This window comes from Cebus imitator, unplaced genomic scaffold, assembly GCF_001604975.1.
Source record: "Cebus imitator isolate Cc_AM_T3 unplaced genomic scaffold, Cebus_imitator-1.0 Scaffold51, whole genome shotgun sequence".
Classification (NCBI taxonomy): domain Eukaryota; kingdom Metazoa; phylum Chordata; class Mammalia; order Primates; family Cebidae; genus Cebus; species Cebus imitator.
The window spans coordinates 1,438,731-1,457,172 of NW_016107366.1; the positions used below are offsets into that span (position 1 = coordinate 1,438,731).

The 18,442-nt window shown below is 36.3% G+C and overlaps 1 protein-coding gene across 2 annotated transcripts; it reads right to left on the bottom strand.

Moving 5' to 3' along the window:
* Positions 1-4,025: 4,025 nt before the first annotated feature.
* Positions 4,026-16,191, bottom strand: LOC108303834 (protein NipSnap homolog 3A). Of its 2 annotated transcripts, XM_017527763.1 has the most exons (6): positions 15,921-16,191; positions 12,671-12,881; positions 11,022-11,180; positions 9,405-9,554; positions 4,966-5,052; positions 4,026-4,875 (listed from the first exon to the last, which is right to left on the bottom strand). In XM_017527763.1, the coding sequence occupies exons 1-6, from the start codon at positions 15,978-15,980 to the stop codon at positions 4,799-4,801; spliced, it is 744 nt and encodes a 247-aa protein (XP_017383252.1). In that variant the 5' UTR covers positions 15,981-16,191; the 3' UTR covers positions 4,026-4,798. The 2 variants fall into 2 exon arrangements, with proteins under 2 accessions (XP_017383252.1, XP_037594154.1); XM_037738226.1 differs by lacking the exon at positions 9,405-9,554.
* Positions 16,192-18,442: the final 2,251 nt, after the last annotated feature.

Here is an 18,442-nt window from a genome sequence, read left to right on the forward strand (position 1 = left end):
GGCTAAATAGAGAGGGGAAACATTGCTAAATGTTGCTAGGTGTCTAAGCCAATCTTCTATTCATTTCATCAAAGGTTTTAATTATCCTCAGGGCTCTCTGAATTAAGCTTTGTCTCCATTTTATAAAAGAGAAAACTGAAGTTCTGAGAGAGAGATAATTTTCTCAGGTTCATGTCTGCTAAGTGGCACAGTCAGGGTTTGAAGCAAGATTGTAAAAACAGTTTACCACTTATTTTTAAAAGATATGTGATATTTAAGGCAGTATTAGATTTGTGGTGGAAGAGAGCTTTTAAACAGCATTGAAAAATAATGTTTTTCTATGACTTTTTTGGGGCATAAATCCCTAAAAAGTCTCAGAGATATACAGGATTAAGTATTTTGAAAATTATTGTTGCATATACTGAACCTCTGACAAGAAGTCCAAAGGACAAATAATCCAAAACTGAATAAATCATACACAAAAATTGGATTATTAACATAGGCTAACATGATATAGAGTAACTGGGTAGTTATTTTAGATTAGACAGACTAAGACAGGTAACATCTTAGGTAACATGAAGCATTTATCATAGGTACAAAAGTGTATACAGGCATACCTTGTTTTATTGTGCTTTACTTTATTGCAATTTTACAAAATCACAAGTTTTCAGAAAGTTTCTGATGATAACCCTTTCCAATAAAGTCTGTTGGTACCATTTTCCAACAGCATGTGCATTGTTAAGGGAATCGCGACAAGAAAAAAAGTCTGTATATGTTCAGTCCTCATACAACCATCCATTTTTTTTCTCTCAATATCTTCCATTAGTGGTTGATTGAACCCAGGAATGCAGAATCCACAGCAGAGAGCCAACTGTATATTGTTTTGGTTTGCCTGTTTTACAGCCTGTTTTACAACTGGGATCAGATTACTTAATTGACATAATAATTATACATGTTTATGGGGTATGCGGTGATGTTGTAATACATATAAGGTATAGTAACAAGATCAGGGTAACTAAAATATACATCATCTCAAACATTTATCATTTGTGTTGAGAACATTCAATATCCTCCTAGCAATTTGAAAAACTATATATTTTTGTTAACTATAGTTATCCTAAAGTGGTATAGAGCACTAGAACTTATTCCAATTCCTATCTAGTTATAATTTTGTTTAACAAATCTCTCCTATCCTTCTCTTCTTTCTAATCCTTCCCATTCTCTAGTATCCTCTGTTCTACTTTGTATTTCTGAAATCAACTTTTTTTTTAAAGCTTACACATTAGTGAGAACATGTGGTGTGCAACTTTCTCTTGTTGGCATATTTCAGTTAACATAATATCCACCGATTCCAGCCATGTTGCTGTAAATGACAGGATTTCATTCTTTTTTACTGCTGAATAGTATTCCATTGTGTATATATATCATATTTTCTTTATCCATTAATCTTGCTGGACACCTCGGTTTATTCTGTATCTTGGCTGTTGTGAATTATTGCTGTGGTAAACATGGGGGAGGGCAGATGTCTTTTTGATACACTGATTTCTTTTCATTTGGATAAATGCTCAGTAGCGGGTTATTCTATTTGTAGTACCTTGAGGAAACTCCTTAGTGTTCTCCACAGTGTTTCTGAGAGTTTAAATTCCTAACAATGTATAAGATTTTCCTTTTCTCTGTATCCTTACCAGCTTTGTTTTTTGACTTTTTGGTAATAGCCAGCCTAACTGGGGTGAGATAATACCCCACTTCCCTGATGAAGAGTGATGTTGAACATTGTTTTTTATATATTTGTTAGGTGTTCGCATGTCTCCTTTAGAGAAATGTTAGTTCAGATCATTTGCCCATTCTTAAATTGGATCATTTGGTTTTTATTGTTGGTGTGATGTTTGAGTTCCTTGTATATTCTGGATATGAATCCCTGTCAGATGAATAGTTTGAAAGTATTTTTTCCCATTGTATAGGTTGTTTTTTTCACTCTGTTGATTTGTTTCATTTGCTGTGGAGTTTTTTAGTTTGGCATAATCTCATTTGTTTATTTTTCTTTTGTTGTCTGTGGTTTTGAGGTCTTATTTGTAAAATCTTTTACCAGACAATATCCGGAAGCATTTCCCTTATATTTTCTTCTATTACTTTTATAGTTTCAGGTCTTACACTTAAGTCTTTGACCCGTTGAGCTGAATTTTTGCATAGACTGAGAGGTGGGGGTCTGGTTTCACTCTTCTGCATGTGGATATCCAGTTTTCCTAGCACTCTTTATTGAAGAGACTGTCTTTCCCCAATGTATGTTCTTGGCACCTTTGTCAAAAACCAGTTGGCTGTAGATGTATGCATTAATTTTTGGGTTCTATATTCTGTTTCATTGGTCTGTTTATGTTTCTGTGCCAGTACCATGTTGTTTTGGTTACTATAGCTTGTGGTATATTTTGAAGTCTGGTAGTGTGATGCCTCCAGCTTTGTTCTTTTTGCTTAGGATTGCTAAAAGCAAACTCTTGATAAAGAAATAGACTTATTCTTTATAAGATATTAAATAACAATATCTAATAGTAGGTGTAAGAAGTAGTATAATTTTCAAGTAGAAATGAAGGTAAAATAAATTTTCTATATTTGCAACAACTATAAGTAGAATTTGACAATATCTGTGATTTTTCCTTACTAAAGAGTCGCTGGTCCTGCCAATAATATTGTGGTTTGTTACCTACCTTCACAAACAAAAGAAATGCTTCGAAGTTGGTGCCAATGAAGATGGAACTTTTTTAAAATTATAATTTAAGCTCTGGGATACATGTACAGATTTTGCAGGATTGTTATATAGGTATACACATGCCATGATGGTTTGATGCCTCCATACCCCCATCACCTACATTAGGTATTTCTCCCAATGTTATACCTCCCCAATCTCCCAACCCCCTGCTATCTTTCCCCTAACTCCTATCCTCCAACAGTTCCCACTGTGTGATGTTCTCCTCCCTGTGTCCATGTGTTCTCCCTGTTCAACACCCACTTATGAGTGAGAACATGTGGACTTTTACCCATCCAAGTTATCAGACTCTAAATTCTATACATAGACTCCTTCAGGATCAGTGTAGACTAGAGGTTACAAACCACTACTCTAGAGTATATAAATGGAATTGTTGGGTCATAAGTTATGTTAATATTCATCTTTTCTAAATAGTGTCAAACTGTTCTATAAATATATATTCTTAATAGCAATGTATAAGGTTTTCCTGACCAATTTATTATTATTGCCCATCTGATCTGATGAGTGTGAAGATGCACTTTTACACCTCTCATAACAAATAGGCATTAAAGGATGGTGGGAATTATAGGAAGTGGGCAAAGGGAACAATGTACTTGATGGTGTTCCTGCATAGTTTTTTTGCTCATGCAAAAGCAGGAGAGGTGGATCCAATGCTGGCTCAACTGGATAGGAGGACAGCAGTTGTACATGTAAACTCTAGATGTTGAAATTTCCTGACTGAAAACTTTCCAAATAAATACTGAGATGGAAGACTCTTAGACAAAACTCAGAGCAAATGCCTCTAACTTCTGTGATAGGTTCTTACCTCTAGTCGTGGGTATTCTTTGCCATAGTAGGAAACTCATCTGTCCTTTGAATCTCTGGGAGCTACATAAATGAGGGATGAGTATACTTTCTGTTTTCCATTTCCCTCAGATAGCTAATTCATAATTTACTGTCTTTGCTATATGTAATAGCAGTGTAAAACAGAAATATAAAATAACATAAAAATGTAAAAATAACATAGCTTTAAATATAGATTTCATAATCTTGGAAGTACCAAATCTACTTTAATAGGAAGCACTCAATTAAAACAAAAATTAAAGTTGTTTGTAGGAAAACCCTACCACATCTGTGACAGTACTAAAGAAAACTCTGATTCTGGGGTCAGTGGCATGTAATTTTCTTGAGGTAACTTAATATTTACAGTAAAGATAGTAAATTGGTACTGTCTCATTACCTTACAGCAACACACCAATAGCTTCAGAGATGATAAATATATAAAACTCAATAAAAAGGACCAGAATGCATATGTAGGCTTTTATTAGGGCAAACATTTCCATATCCATAAAGATTACATTAAAACAAATGGATGTCTCAATTTTCTTTGTTAAACAAAGATCAAAAATGAAGTAAATCGTAGTTAAAATTAATTATAAATAAAGACATTTCAGCACATAAACTAAAAGTTTTTTCTAGATTTTTAATACCAGGACCTAACACCATCATTTTCCAAGTAAGTGTCAAATAACTAATGTGAAAACTGTAGTTAATACAGATGTCACAAATGGTTTTTTATAGTAAAGAAATACGTTAATTTTCATGAATCCTACTTAGTATTACAAAATAAAATTCACTGGACAAAAGCCAAAAAAAACCCAGGAAAACAGACATGATGGAAAGGTTGAAAAAATATATTAATAATTTAAAAATGCTGTTACAATCATGGAAATGTTACCATTATCATTTGAATATAAGAAAATGCTATAAAACAAAGTTGTCATATATGAGTTGTTTGAATATAAGAAAATACTATAAAGATACTCTGAAGCAAATGAAGAGTCAAGATCTTAAAACAGTGAAAAGTATTTTTTAATGTATGACAGATACTGAAATATCATGAAGAAAGTAACTATTTTTTGAAGTTGTAGTACCAAATGTAGCCTTCAAGATGCAAGAAACATAGCAAATTAACTTACCATGTCCTTCAAATAAAAGTAAGAGCCTCTTGGGAGAATTTAAGCACCATTAGCAGACAGATCTCATAGCAGTTAATGAAATGTTTTGTATTTTAGTAGAAAACTATTTCAACGGTGAAAATGATGCAGGAATCAGAAGCATATTCTGCTGAGACACTAGGTAGTTGACACTTTCTCGAACTGGAAAAACATTTCATAAAGAGGCATATAGAGTTACTGACTGAATCACATTTATTCTGAAAATAATTCATGCCTAGTCAGACAGCTTACCAGCCGCCACAACTCTGGGATCCTCATGGGACTTATGTCTCCCAGCTGCACGACTATCTGCACTCTCATTCCACCAAAGAACGTGAACTGCAGAAATAAATCACAAATATCTAAAAAATATGGCCTTCATAAGAAATAATGAATCAAAACCATCCTATTCTTTAAATCAAAATAGTGACATCAAAAAGGTAAAACTAAATATGTTAGTGATAAGATTTCAAAGGGGTCAGAAACTTACTAGAGAAATTGATTAATTAAGTTGGTTTTATAGATGAAGAAATAGAAGGCTGGAAAAGGGAAGTACTAAAGTAAAACAGCTAGAGGCATAATCAAGACGAGACCCAAAATTTAAGATTTCCTACTATATTTTACTTTATTTTTTAAAAGAGCAAAATTATGAGCAAATTGTGTTTACTATTAAAAATTTATATTATACAAAGAAGAAAATTAAAAGTGGTATAATGTTAACAGTACAGAGAAAATCTCTATGGAAATGTATTGTATTTCCTTTAGAAAATGAGTAAAACCAAATCAGGGTCTTATATATTATAATAACAGATTTAGCTTAGTAACAGATTTTTAAAAATCAGCAGTATTTTCTATGGCAATATTAATTTTTAATGGCTATATAAATTCCTCCTTACAGATACAGCAACTTATTATGCCATCCCCTTATTGTTGTTAAGACTATTTTTAGTATTTCAGTATTCTATAAAATACTGGAATAAATGTTCTTCTTATACAAAATTATGAAGTTTTAATATAATTGTAATATATAAATTTTAGATGTATAGGAAAATGCAGATAAATTTTAAAAACAAACTGTAATTATTTTTATATTGCCTAGAAATAACCACTTTTATATTTGGTGCATCTCTTTCCATATTTGTGTATATATGCATTTTGATTTTGTAATTTTAATTTTATTTTTGTAGAGACAGGGTCCCACTTCGTGGCCTAGGCTGGTCTTGAACTCCTGGCCTCAAGCAATCCTACTGCCTCGGCATCCCAAAGTGTTGGGATTCCAGGTGTGAGCCACCATGCCTGGCCTGTATTTTTATATGCAGTTGTATATTTATACAAATAAACATGAATCAGCATATTTGCCTATGCTTATATAAATACATGATATGATGTACACGTATATTGATTTCTGTATTACATAAAGGTCGTACTACATTTCCAATGTTTCTTTAATGTAAACAATATTAACAAACTTCACTTGAGCACAGCTATATGTTTATAATAATAATTTCAAAGACTACTGATATTTATTGAATGATAACTATGTGTCAGGCCTGGTTTTAAGCATTTTAATGTATTAACTCATTTAATCCTCATATAATCTAGGTCCTCATAATGGTCTATCATTTTATGGATGAAAAAACTAAGGTATGGTGAGGTTTACTTATCCAAAGTCAAAAGGTAAGTAGTGTACCTGGAATTCAAACCCAGGCAGTCTGATTCTAATTATTTCCTAAATATAAAGTAGAATTTAAGTTGAGAGAACTAAAGAGCATGTCTTATATATATACACTGTTACATATAGTGTATATAGTATACACCGCCCTCCAGAAATGATATCTGTACTGATTACCAATTGTTTTTTTTTTTCTTTTTTTTTGAGATGGAGTCTTGCTCTTTCGCCAGGCTGGAGTGCAGTGGCAAGATCTCGGCTCACTGCAACCTCCGTCTCCCGGATTCAAGCGATTCCCCTGCCTCAGCATCCTGAGTAGCTGGGACTACATGCGTGCACCATCGAACCCAGCTAATTTTTTGTATTTTAGTAGAGATGGGGTTTCACCATGGCCAGGATGGTCTCCATATCCTGACCTCATGATCTGCCTGCGTCTGCCTCCCAAAGTGCTGGGATTACAGGCATGAGCCACAGCGCCCGGCCCTGATTACCAATTCTAACACTGAGAATGAATTTAAATGAAAAAGTGTATGAACACAAATTTTCAGTAGTTGTTTAAAAAAGTAAAAGTTATGTATGTGCAGTATAGAAAATTAAGATAGAGGCTGGGTGTGGTGGCTCACACCTCTAATCCCAACACTTTGGGAGGCCAAGGCGGCCAAATCACCCGAGGTCAGGAGTTTCAGACCAGCCTGGCCAACATGGTGAAAACCCGGCCCACATGGTAAAACCCCATCTTTACTAAAAACACAAAATTTAGCTGGGTGTGGTGGTACATGCCTGTAATCCCAGCTACTCCGGAGGCTGAGGCAGAAGAATCGCCTAAACTAGTGAGGTGGAGGTTGCAGGGAACTGAGATCGTGCCACCGTACTCCAGAGTATGACACCATCTAAAAAAAAAAAAAAAAAAAAAAAGAATATTAAGACAGAGACTTAACCATTTCTCCCATTGAAATATGACCACTACATATGTTGTATACTTTCAAATTTCTTTTTGGTATAATTTAGCACACCTATACACATACAACCCATGCATATTTTCTAGAAGTAATACTGGCAAAGACAATAAAAATAAGGCTTTGTGAACACTACACAGTATTTGAATACTTATTTTTTTTCCTGACCTAATAGAATTTTCATATAGGTATGCCTTTAATTAGGTAACAAAATGGCATCTCATTATTGTTTTAATCTGCATTTTCTTTAATATATATTTGGTAGCTATGTGCATGTCTACTTTTGCATAAATTTTTATTTTTGCTTTTGAATTTCATTTATGGTGATTTTCAGGCATCCAGAAAGTTTGAGCCTTTGTATAATAAAATCCTCAGTTGATTTTTTTTTTCTTCATCATTTCTTCATTTGTTTTTGGCTTACAAATACAGTCCCAATCCACATTACTAAATAAATTCATCTGCATTTTGTTGTACCAATTTTATGAATTAAATTTTTTTCATTAAATGTATAATCCATCTTGACTTTATTTTAGCATATGATGTGAGATAGACATCTAAAAATTTTCATAACAATTTCTCCCCCATGTATTTTCCAATCTTTATTTTTATATATTCTATTTTCTTATGATAGATTATTACAAGAAGTTGAATTTCTGCATAAAGATGGGTACATTAGGTTTGAGATGTCCATTGGACATAAAGAGATAATAGGAAGGCAACTGGATATTATGATGAGTCTTTCAAATATTTGTTAGCTATTCTTAGACATTTATCCTTTGTTCCTTTTTTTTTTTTTTCTTTAAGAGACAGGGTCTTACTGTGTCATTTAGGGGCTAGAGTGCAGTAGTGCAATCATAGCTCACTGCAGCCTTGAACTCCTGGCTCAAGTGAGCCTCCCACCTCAGCCTCCCAGGTAGGTAGGACTACAAGTGTTCACCACCATGCCCAACTAATCGTTAAAATATTTTTTTGTAGAGACAAGCTGTGTTGCCCAGGCTAGTCTGGAACTCCTGGGCTCAAGCAATCCTCCCACCTCAGCCTCTTAAAAGCGCTGGAATTACAGGTGTTAGCTACCTCATTGGCTCCTTTATCCTTTCAGATAAACGTTACAAATGTTTTAAATTTGCCACAAAATACCTTGAAATTCTGATTGAAATGTTTTTCAACTTTAAAAGTTAAATATCCCAAATATGTGTTTTCTTAAATTTATATCCATAAATAAATTTGCCTTAATATATATGTATATTTACTTTCTCTCTCTATATAGATATATATAAAACTATGGTGGAAAATGGTACATTTTTATGGGGAGGGCTTTAGTATTTATACAAAATATATATTACTATTTTACTTAGAGATAATCTTCCTACCCCAAGAAATATTTTTTAAAAAATCAATAAAAAGTACATTCAGAGGAAAAGAAATGATGAACGTAACAGATTATTTCTTGAAGGTCCTTCAGTTTGTTTGTTTGATTGTTTTGAGGTGGAATTTTGCTCTTGTTGCCCAGGCTGGAGTGCAATGGTGCGATTTTGGCTCATTGCAATCGCTGCTTCCCGGGTTCAAGTGGTTCTCCTGCCTCAGCCTCCAGAGTAGCTGTGATTACAGATACCCACCACAAATTACAGGCCTGGCTAATTTTTTCTATTTTTAGTAGAGATGGGTTTCACCAGGTTTGCCAGGTGAGCCTCAAACTCCTGACCTCAGGTGATCTGCCCCCATTGGCCTCCCAAAGTGCTGGGCATGAGCCACCATGCCCGGCCGAGCTTCCCCAGAACTGAAAGTATAATTAAAAAAAATAAATAAATAAAAATAAATTTAATCATTTTGATGTGCTAGGGAAAACAGCTATTCAACATTTGAAAAAGGTTTCATAAGTTGTTAACATTCTAAATAAGATGTAAAACAGATTTTCTCAATTTTTAAAATTATAACAAACTAAACATTTGGCAATAAATAATAAAATATACTCTATGATGAGAGAGACCCAAGGAACCTAGGAACCCAAGGAACTTAAGTCACAATACACATTACAGTTTCATATAAGAAGAAACGGACACTTGTACCTCTGTTGAGTGCTCCGTATTCTGTGTGGAACACTCCAACTAGTTTTGTGTAGCCTAGATTGACGTGAGCATGAACTGCCCGTTTAAATGAATCACCCCACAGAGCTGGCCCACCAGGTTTCATCTGAAAAGTGGCCAGTTCATAGACTCCTAAAATAGGGAGAAAACAATTTTTTTAGAAGATATTCAAGCAATATCTAATCATGTTTCTTAGTCCTTTCACTATCTATACACACAGATTGGGAGGATCAGACATGCATACGTATTATGTAGACATGTTTATTATATTTGCATTCTCTTTCTTTTCTGTTTAGAAAGTCCTTGCCTATGTTTAAGAGTGAGTTGCTATGCTTAATCATACATACGACAAAGAAAAATAACTGGAAGCTATTATCAACTATTATCTGAAATATTTTTAATCTATAAAATTTGTCAAGAAACTGTTGAGAATTTATGATGAAACAGAATTTTAAGCTGCATGAGTCTATACTTTTAGAAAATAAAAGAATTTTCCAATCTATATTTTCATTCTTTCCAATTTCCACTATGTTTTTCTTCATATAATTTCTCCCTATAAGTTTCCATTTTTAACAGGAACAGCAAAGCAAAGAGTGGACCTGAAGTGATGTCTCTGAATTTTGGGGGAAAAAACCCCTAAAGAGATGGTTTTATTTTTCCTAAATATCCAGGTAAATACTTGAAAAGTATTGTACACTTTGGACAGAAGTACAGGGCTGGTGGAGAGAAAGAAACTAGGGGACTAGTAGGAAAGGCATGCAAAAGTTTCTAAGCAATGATGAACACAGAGGAGGAGAACCAAGATTTGACACTGGCAGAGAAGTGAACTGTTTTATTTAGATAATGCTGAGAGCTGAGAGGACACCTAAGTAGGTAAAGATCCAAAGAACACTTTGCTAATTTTTTGTAACCTAAATACACTACAAAGTTCGGAATAATGGGGGAAGTAAAATAACATTTAAATTAGTTTATGTTTTCTAATCTGACCTTTGTTTAAAACTGGATTGAGGTAATAGTTTCTTTAAGTCAGGAAGAAGTGAAATCAGCAAGAAGACAAATCTTAAGTATTACTTTCAAACTGAGAAACAAGAAAGAAGACACAAAAGTTAGACTAAAGTAATATAGCTTGGCAGTTTCAGTTAATCTGTTTCCTCCAAATAGTCAATTTTATAAGCAAAGCTGTATTTAATGATTCAAGATTAGTTATAATGTATGGAAATGCTTTTACATTTTAAATATTTTATTATTTTAAAATTATGGCAAAGCTTCTTATGCTATCCTTTACCTATCAAAATGTTCCCTGCTCCCAGTGTACAAATTCTCAACCTCTACTGACCATTTCAACTTTTTCAATAACACAGTTAAGCTTTACAAATCTGTAAGATCTCAATCTGAAAAAAAAAAATCTCATTATTTTATGTTCATTTTTTTAAAGGACAGGGTAAGAGCCCTCATTTATTTTTACCTCAGCAATCACTGTGTGTTCCTATATAAAACAAAGGATTAATTTTTTTTCCAAAGGAACTTCAGTTTTTATCACTTCAGTTCTTTAGTATTTTATTCATCAAAACTCAAAGTGACTAACGAGGAAGGACCTACCTTCTTTTGAAGGTTTTTCTAATTTGCACCATGGTACCAAGTAAGTAATCTCACTTTCTTGTTTATCAATGAGAGCCAAATTTGGAATGAGGAATTGTTCTTGCCATTCCTTATCTTTGGCCAAGGCTTTCCGAACTTCAGTTCGATGAGCAAAATTATCTGTGGGAAGAAAAGAATTATGATAAATAAAAAGTTTTAATTTTAAATCCCCTGTACTTTTCTGGGTTTCATTCAAATCAGCAAATGTTCATTGATGCCACATAAGGACCCTGTGTTAAGCCTTTGGAGACACCAACGTAAACAGATGTGACCATCTGTCCTGAAGTTGCTCAAGGACAAAAGGGTAGTAGGAATGCAAACTAATTGTAATGTCATTTAACAGGCTTTATAGGCTCTATCATGTAGTAGGCAGTTTGGTGAATTAGGTAAGCTATTGAATCTTTCTGTGCCTCAGTTTCTGTGAAATTGAGATAATAAGACATCTACCTCCAGGGCTGTATGAGGATTAAATTAACACATGAAAAGAGTTTAGAGTAGTGGTTGGGCTTTTTAAGCCTCTTTTTTGAACAAAACGATTCTCCTACTTATTGTCACCCATTCTTTCTCCCCAGCACTTAATTTCTCTTCTATTAAAGTTACCCAAACAGTTACATACATTTGCCAACATACGGGCCTAGTACTATATTTACTGTCAGGACTTCATAAGAGTAATGGTAAGAGTTTCATATGGTTTACATTGGGATAAGGAAGAATACCTATCTTACAACTTAAGTGAGGTATATCAGAACTTAGTTTTTTAAAATGGGCTGTGATAAAACTTGTACCACATCTAAAGCATAAATTGTATTTTAATGGGGCTTTTTCTATTATAACAGGAAAAAATCCTAAACCAAACACTAAATGAAATTATTAAAAATTCTTTAGGTATCATCAAGTCTGATGTAGACAGACACTGGAATAACAAGCATTCTGGGGATTCTTGTAACTTGTTCTCCTTCCTTTACTCAACCAGGTGTAGGTTAGTTTCAACATGGGACGAACTCTCTTTTATTCTTTTACCTCCCTCAAATAGTATGACAGTGAATTCCCTGAAACTCTGGCCTACAGATATTAAACAAACGTCTCTAAACATAACAATTATTAAATCTCAGATTTCAGTGAGGATGAAAAGTTAACCATCATCCCCTATGAACCTCCATATTCATGAAGTCTCTTAAATGGTTGGAGTTCTTTCTGCTAAAATACTGATATCCAGCCTCCTAGCTTCAAAAAAAGAAAAGATACTTCTTTCCTTTTGTGATCTTAACCCACTCGGACTTTTACAATTGCTACTTTAAATTTTTCATAAACTATCTTTACAGCGAACCATTTTAACATTTTTTCTGAGGATTAAAGTCTAGTTCACAATTTTATGTCTTGATATATGAGACGCCATGTTTTCCAATTTACAATGTAAGAGTTTCAGCAAGGGGTTAGAGGTGTACCACTGGGAAGAACAGGAACTGAATTTTTTTTTTTTGGTATAGGCGTCCAAAAGTCTTAGTTAACCTGTATGTATATATAGTAACATAGATCCAAGAACGAAGTCTTATGTTACATTTATCAGAATGAAAATCTATACTGAACGCTAAAACTGGATGACTCTTTACCATACTTCCAAATATGAAACACTTTATTCATTCTGCCTCCAAATTCTGCACTCCAGTATCCAACCAATTCAGAGTGAGCTGTCCGAAGATGAACATTTTTCTTAAAATTTTCCAGGAACTCATTCATCTTTGAGGGTTTAAGGTAATAAGTACGAAATTCATATAATGTTCCATCATATTGTCTGGGTCCTGTAGCAAAAGGTGAGCACACCTGAAGAAGATAAGACAAATGTAAATATCTTGGGAAGATAGGATTCATTATACTATGTTACAGCCACATCTGAGTCTGGTACAAGGAACACTCATAGACTCATTACTCATGTTTGTACTTCTGTTGTCAATTCTCAGTATGTTACTGGTGGAGGGTGTCCAGGTTCTTGGTGTTTTGAACAAAGAATTGGACAAAATGCACAAACAAAGCAAGGAAATAATGAAGTAACAAAAGCAGACATTTATTGAAAATGAAAGCACACTCCACAGGGTAGGAAAGGGCCTGAGCGAGTGGCTCAAGGGTCCTGGTTACAGCATTTTCTGGGGTTTAAATACCCCCTAGAGGTTTCCCATTGGTTACCTGGTGTAAGCCCTATGCAAATGAAGAGGATGAAGTAAAGCTGCAAAATCATTTACTCTGTGCACACCCTATGTAAATGAAGAGGATATTTCTTGTTATAGCTGAGGTATTTGATTTAGTTCTAGGAAGTCCTTAGGTTCCCTACCTCCAGGCTCTATTCTCCTGCCTCACATATACACTGGTTTACATAGAGATGTCTATAAAGACAACTATTAAATATGCTTAGTATCCAGTTACCATTTCCTAGCAGGGGTTTACTGTCACTTTTAGCCACTTTTTCAGAAACTGCTCATAAGAAGGCACTGAGATCTTAATGATACAGTTAAGAACTACAGTTAGCATTCTAACAGATTTACAGAAGTTTTCCTATTAGCCAATATTGCATCTTTAGTCAAGAGCATATGTGCTACAGTTATGCATATCAAAGAACTTATATTGACTACAGACGTCTTTTGGCAGGCATAATGAAAAAATGTTTACTAGCAGAAAACTCTTTTAGGTTCTTGAAAAAAATGGAAATTACAATTCAGGTCAAAGTATTTCCTAAATTCACTGAAGTAAACCACTGGTCAAAATAGGACTGGAATGTAACTAATGAAATAAAAAGTATGACCTATCCGACGACACTGTAATACAGTGCTAGTCCAGGAATCTGAGAAAAGAAAATTCAGAGTCAAAATTTTCTGATTATTTCTAGTTACAGAAGCAATGTGAACATTTAATAAATCCATTTATAACACATTAGTGAAAATATCCCTAGGAACCATTAATTCTTTTCATAATAGTCATACGCTCCGTGTAAATTTCTAATTTGTGTTCTGGTTGAACTTTCGATAAGAACTACCTCGCCAAAGATGATCCTCTGTGTAGGTATTTATGTGTGTATATATGTATATACTTATACGCATGACATACAGACACTCGTGATATTCTAATTTATAAATCCATCTTAGGTAAGTTTGGTTAGCATGTGCTATTTCCTGAAGTTGATTACACCAGAATAATCTATTAAGACAGTTTTGATACCTACAAAGCTATGGACAAATTAGGGCTTATATTGGTTAGCCAGTATGTCTACCTGCTTGAAAGCAGTAGGCTTTTGCTCTGATATATTTTTGTTTACAAAATACAAAATTATGTAATTATGTATAAGGCTTAATGATAATTCCCTAGAGTTAATTCTATTGATGTCTGAGTTGTATGCTTACTGCTCAAATGACTAAGCCTACCAACAAAAACAACGGCTGCCCCTGTATTTCGTGGACACTCTTTTTGTGCTTTTAAATAAAACTCTAGTAACAGAATGTTGGTATAATAAACAAGTGCCTAGTGTCCATAATTTCAAAATTATTATAATAAAATATATCAGGAGATAGGCCAATGGGGCATTTGTGACAACTGGGTTTCAGGTTCATTCGGGGAATTTGTATTTGGGGGATAAAATAGTTGATCAAAGGTACACATTTTTACAATTTTTTTGCAGTATTAATATATAGTAGGGAACCTACAATGAGACAGAGGTGTGGAGGGTGGTACTAGAGAAGGAAGACCGCAGGGGAGCAGGGTATTGTGGGGAAGGCAGATGGGAGGGAAGAATTTTGCTGCAGGGATGACTTTTAACTGCAAGGACAGAAATCACGAGTAGTCCATGCTCCCTTATCTGCAAGTTAGGGCTCATTCCCACCAGCAACGACTTCCACTCCACTTACAAGAGAACAATTGATGGACATTTTTAAAAACTCAAAGTTCAGAATAATGCCATGAGGTAATTCTTGGCCCTGCCCCACTGGAGAATCATTAAAGATTGGATTGTTAATCTGGGGTGAACGGACATTAGCTGCCCTTCTTTAGCGTTCTTCAGTCTGCCTCTAGGATAGGTGAATCCCCTTCCTATCCTGCCCCTTGTGAAAGGAGTAAAGTCCTAAACATAAAAAGGAAAAGAAATGTCTGGGTTTGCTGCACAGTATAGGTCACTCCCGAAAGTTAGGGGAGAATAACAAGCTCCATTTTGTCCATTTCTCATCTAAGGTTGAAAGAATCTGTCTGTCATCGTCCTGTTTGCTAGGAGACTCCGGTCCCCACCTGGCTGGGGGAGCGACCACCGAAGCACGGGTGGCGGGCAGGGTTCAGCCCCACCCGAACCCTGGGCCTCCTCTTCAAGGATCTCCGCGGAAAGCTCGAAGTTGTGTGTTTCATTTGAAAGGGGGAGGCCGGTTCCGTTGCAAGCGGTTGGTTGGCCATTTCCTCCTTCAACCTGATGTCTAGAGAGGGCGGACGCTTCGAAAGCCCCAAACCCACAGGCGGCCCGAAAGCGCCAGGTGACAACGCGGGAGCGCTCCCTGGGCCGCAGCTGCGATGTAGCTGGGCGGTAAAAACACAACAGCCGGCGCCTCGGGTGTGTCCTGGTGGGTGTGGCATTCAGGCTAGAAAACTCTGACCGCGACTGCCCGCGAGACGACCCTGGCTGGGAGTATTCTCTTAGCAGTGGCCTCCTCACGTGCGTCCCGGGGACTCCAGTCTTGGGGTTCCGGGGTTCAGGCTAAAACCTCGGCGGCGGCGCGGCGCCCACTGTGGGCGCGCCTGGCGGAGAGCGCATGCGCATGGCTCGCACGTTCCCGGAACACCCCCTGCCCCTCCCCTTCCCTCGGGCGAGGGCTTGGGCGCCCCCGCGGCGGGTACCTGAGGCGCGAGCGTCCGTGAGGCCAGCGCCCTAGTCAGGCTGCTTCTGAGGACCAGCATGGCGCGGCTTCGGCGTTGAGAGAAGCAGCCAGCCGTGTCCTTTCTGAGACTCCTCTGAAGATTTTCCGAGTGGAAAGTAGCAGTTCCTGGACCATTGGCGGACGCAGGCTGGGGCGGGGCCCCGCGGGGTCAGCTCCACCCCGGCGCTGGAGGCGCGGCGGGTCGCGTGGCTTGGTGTCTTTCTCTTAACCTTGGTTCCCTTTGGTTTCCTGGAACGTTCTTTATCCAAACGTTAGAGATGACGTTAGAATTAACTGAACGCTGGGATCATTCCTGCTCCACCTTTCTGGGCCCTCACTCAACTCTTCCGCTGCAGTGCGCAGTTGTGTGGATTGGTAAATGTGCACGGGTTGTGCGTGCCTCGTCCGTGGAGAAGGAAGGAGAGGTGTTGAGTGCGTGCATGTGCAGTGCTTTGCATTTAAAATCGTGGAGGTTTTAAGTTTTAGATGTGGTAGACGTGTATTTGAGCCTGACCTCTCTGCAACGAATGTGTTCTCCATTCCCATGGCCACCCCAGTGTGATCTTAGAAGGCTCCTGATTAAATTTTCCACGAGCTCAGAGAAATGGCAGCACCGAGCCTGATATGAAAAAGTCTAAGTTAAACATACCCTAGTCTAGTCCTCCCAGTCCGGGAGTGTTGGTTCCCAGAGTAAACACCGTCAACATTTTAAGCTGTTTTTTCTAATGCTTGTTTCCATGTTTTAAAGTAAGAAGTATTTCCTGCTGTTTCTTGCATTTTCAGTTATGGATAGTATGTGCTGACTTCCTTCTGTGGCAGATGAGGATTTATGTCTCATAGATGCCACTGTCTCCAAATTCACTTGTCTTCCTGCATCTATTAATGCTTGTTAATTAATTTACAGTAATTTATTACATTATTTACAGTAATCTACATATTAATCTTTACATTATTCTTGCTAATAATTACATTATTATACCCATAAATGTAAAATTGCTTACAACTTGAGGACTAGGGAGTTATTAAAAGTCTATGAACTGTGGTTGTATTGGTTGTGCCTTGTGGAAGGGCTTTGGAATTGTCTGTTCACAGGAAGGAAGGCTTTTAAAAATTATTTTGGAAGGGTTGCCTCAGTTTTTCTCGAAGAGAGGCATCCATTTGTAACTGTGCAAGACTAAAGAAATCCTTTGCATCAGGACTGGACCTATATGAGTAAATTATTTTCTTAGACCATTTTTTAACCCTGTAATTGCCAATCCATTTGCTTATTCAACAAATATTTACTGAATTCCTTCCGTGTTCCAGGCAGTTTTCCAGGAAGTGGGGTATGGAACTGATCAAAAGTCAAAGATCCTGTTCTCTCGGAACATCCAGGTTGGAGGAAACAGATAAGCAAATGAAGAGTAAATATATCAGGATTGCCCAATAATATAAAGAAAAATACAGTAAGATAACAAAGAATAAAAGTGCTAGTGGAATTCTAAAAGTGCTCAGGATTCTAGTTATTGACTTGGATATTTAGGACTTAGGTTTCTTCATACTACTCTCCCAAAATACACTTTCCTTCCTGCGTCTATTGATGTTTACATTAAAAATATGTTTTGGAGCAAGAAAAAAATGTTAAAAGCACTGTAAGTATGGGTGGATCTCTTCAAGTAGCAGGCCTCACTGTAAGGTGATCTGACCTGGATATTTCATTGAAGGCTATATCCCCTCCCCCAAACTGTTATCTGCAAGTTATTTCTCTGTGTAATCAGTGTTAGGGAGGGGAAACTTACAAGTATCCTATCTGTGTGGAAAAAGCTTTGATGCCAGTTTCCTGAGGCTAAGGAGGGAAGAAGGCCAGAACACTCAGCATTTGGTAGTATCTTTCAATAATATATTAATTAGGGTAGATTAAATAGCTCTTGCAAATCAACACACAAAAAAAGCGTATTATTACTCAAACACTATAGGATTTTATTTTTTATAAGAATCCAAAGTGGGTTTTTCTAGTTGGGAGGTAGCTCTTCTATACATAGTGAATTAGGGACCCACACTTATACCCTGTGGCTTTGCCATTCCCAGTCTCATCATTAACTGCATCCATCCAACAGAAAGATAACAGAACTTCCAAGAGGAATTTCCAAGAGGAAAATACAGATAGGGGCAAAATTCATGACTGCAATTTAGAGATGGCTAAACATTGTTAAGTGCTACTAAGTAGCTAAAATATTCTCCTATTTGCTTTCCCACAGGTTTTAAATATCCTCAAAATGCTGTGAGTTAAGCTTTATCTCCAGTTTGTGAGTGAGAAAGGTGAAGTCTGGAGAGAGAATTTTCTCAAGTTCATCGCTACAAAGTGGCACAGACTTTGAAGCCCAATTTAAAACCAGTTTTTTTTTTTTTTATTTTTAAAAGCTGATTATTTTTTTTTTCCCATTTATTTTATTGCATTTTAGGTTTTGGGGTACATGTGAAGAACATGCAAAATTGTTGCATAGGAACACACGTGGCAGTGTG

Coding starts and splice junctions, on each gene's coding strand:
- LOC108303834 (XM_017527763.1), bottom strand. CDS start 15,980: ATGCTGGTCCTCAGAAGCAGCCTGACTAGGGCGCTGGCCTCACGGACG. Junction 5,053..9,404: donor ATACGGAGCACTCAACAGAG/GTACAAGTGTCC, acceptor TTATTTCTGCAG/TTCACGTTCTTTGGTGGAAT. Junction 4,876..4,965: donor TCCCAGAGTTGTGGCGGCTG/GTAAGCTGTCTG, acceptor ATGTTTTTCCAG/TTCGAGAAAGTGTCAACTAC.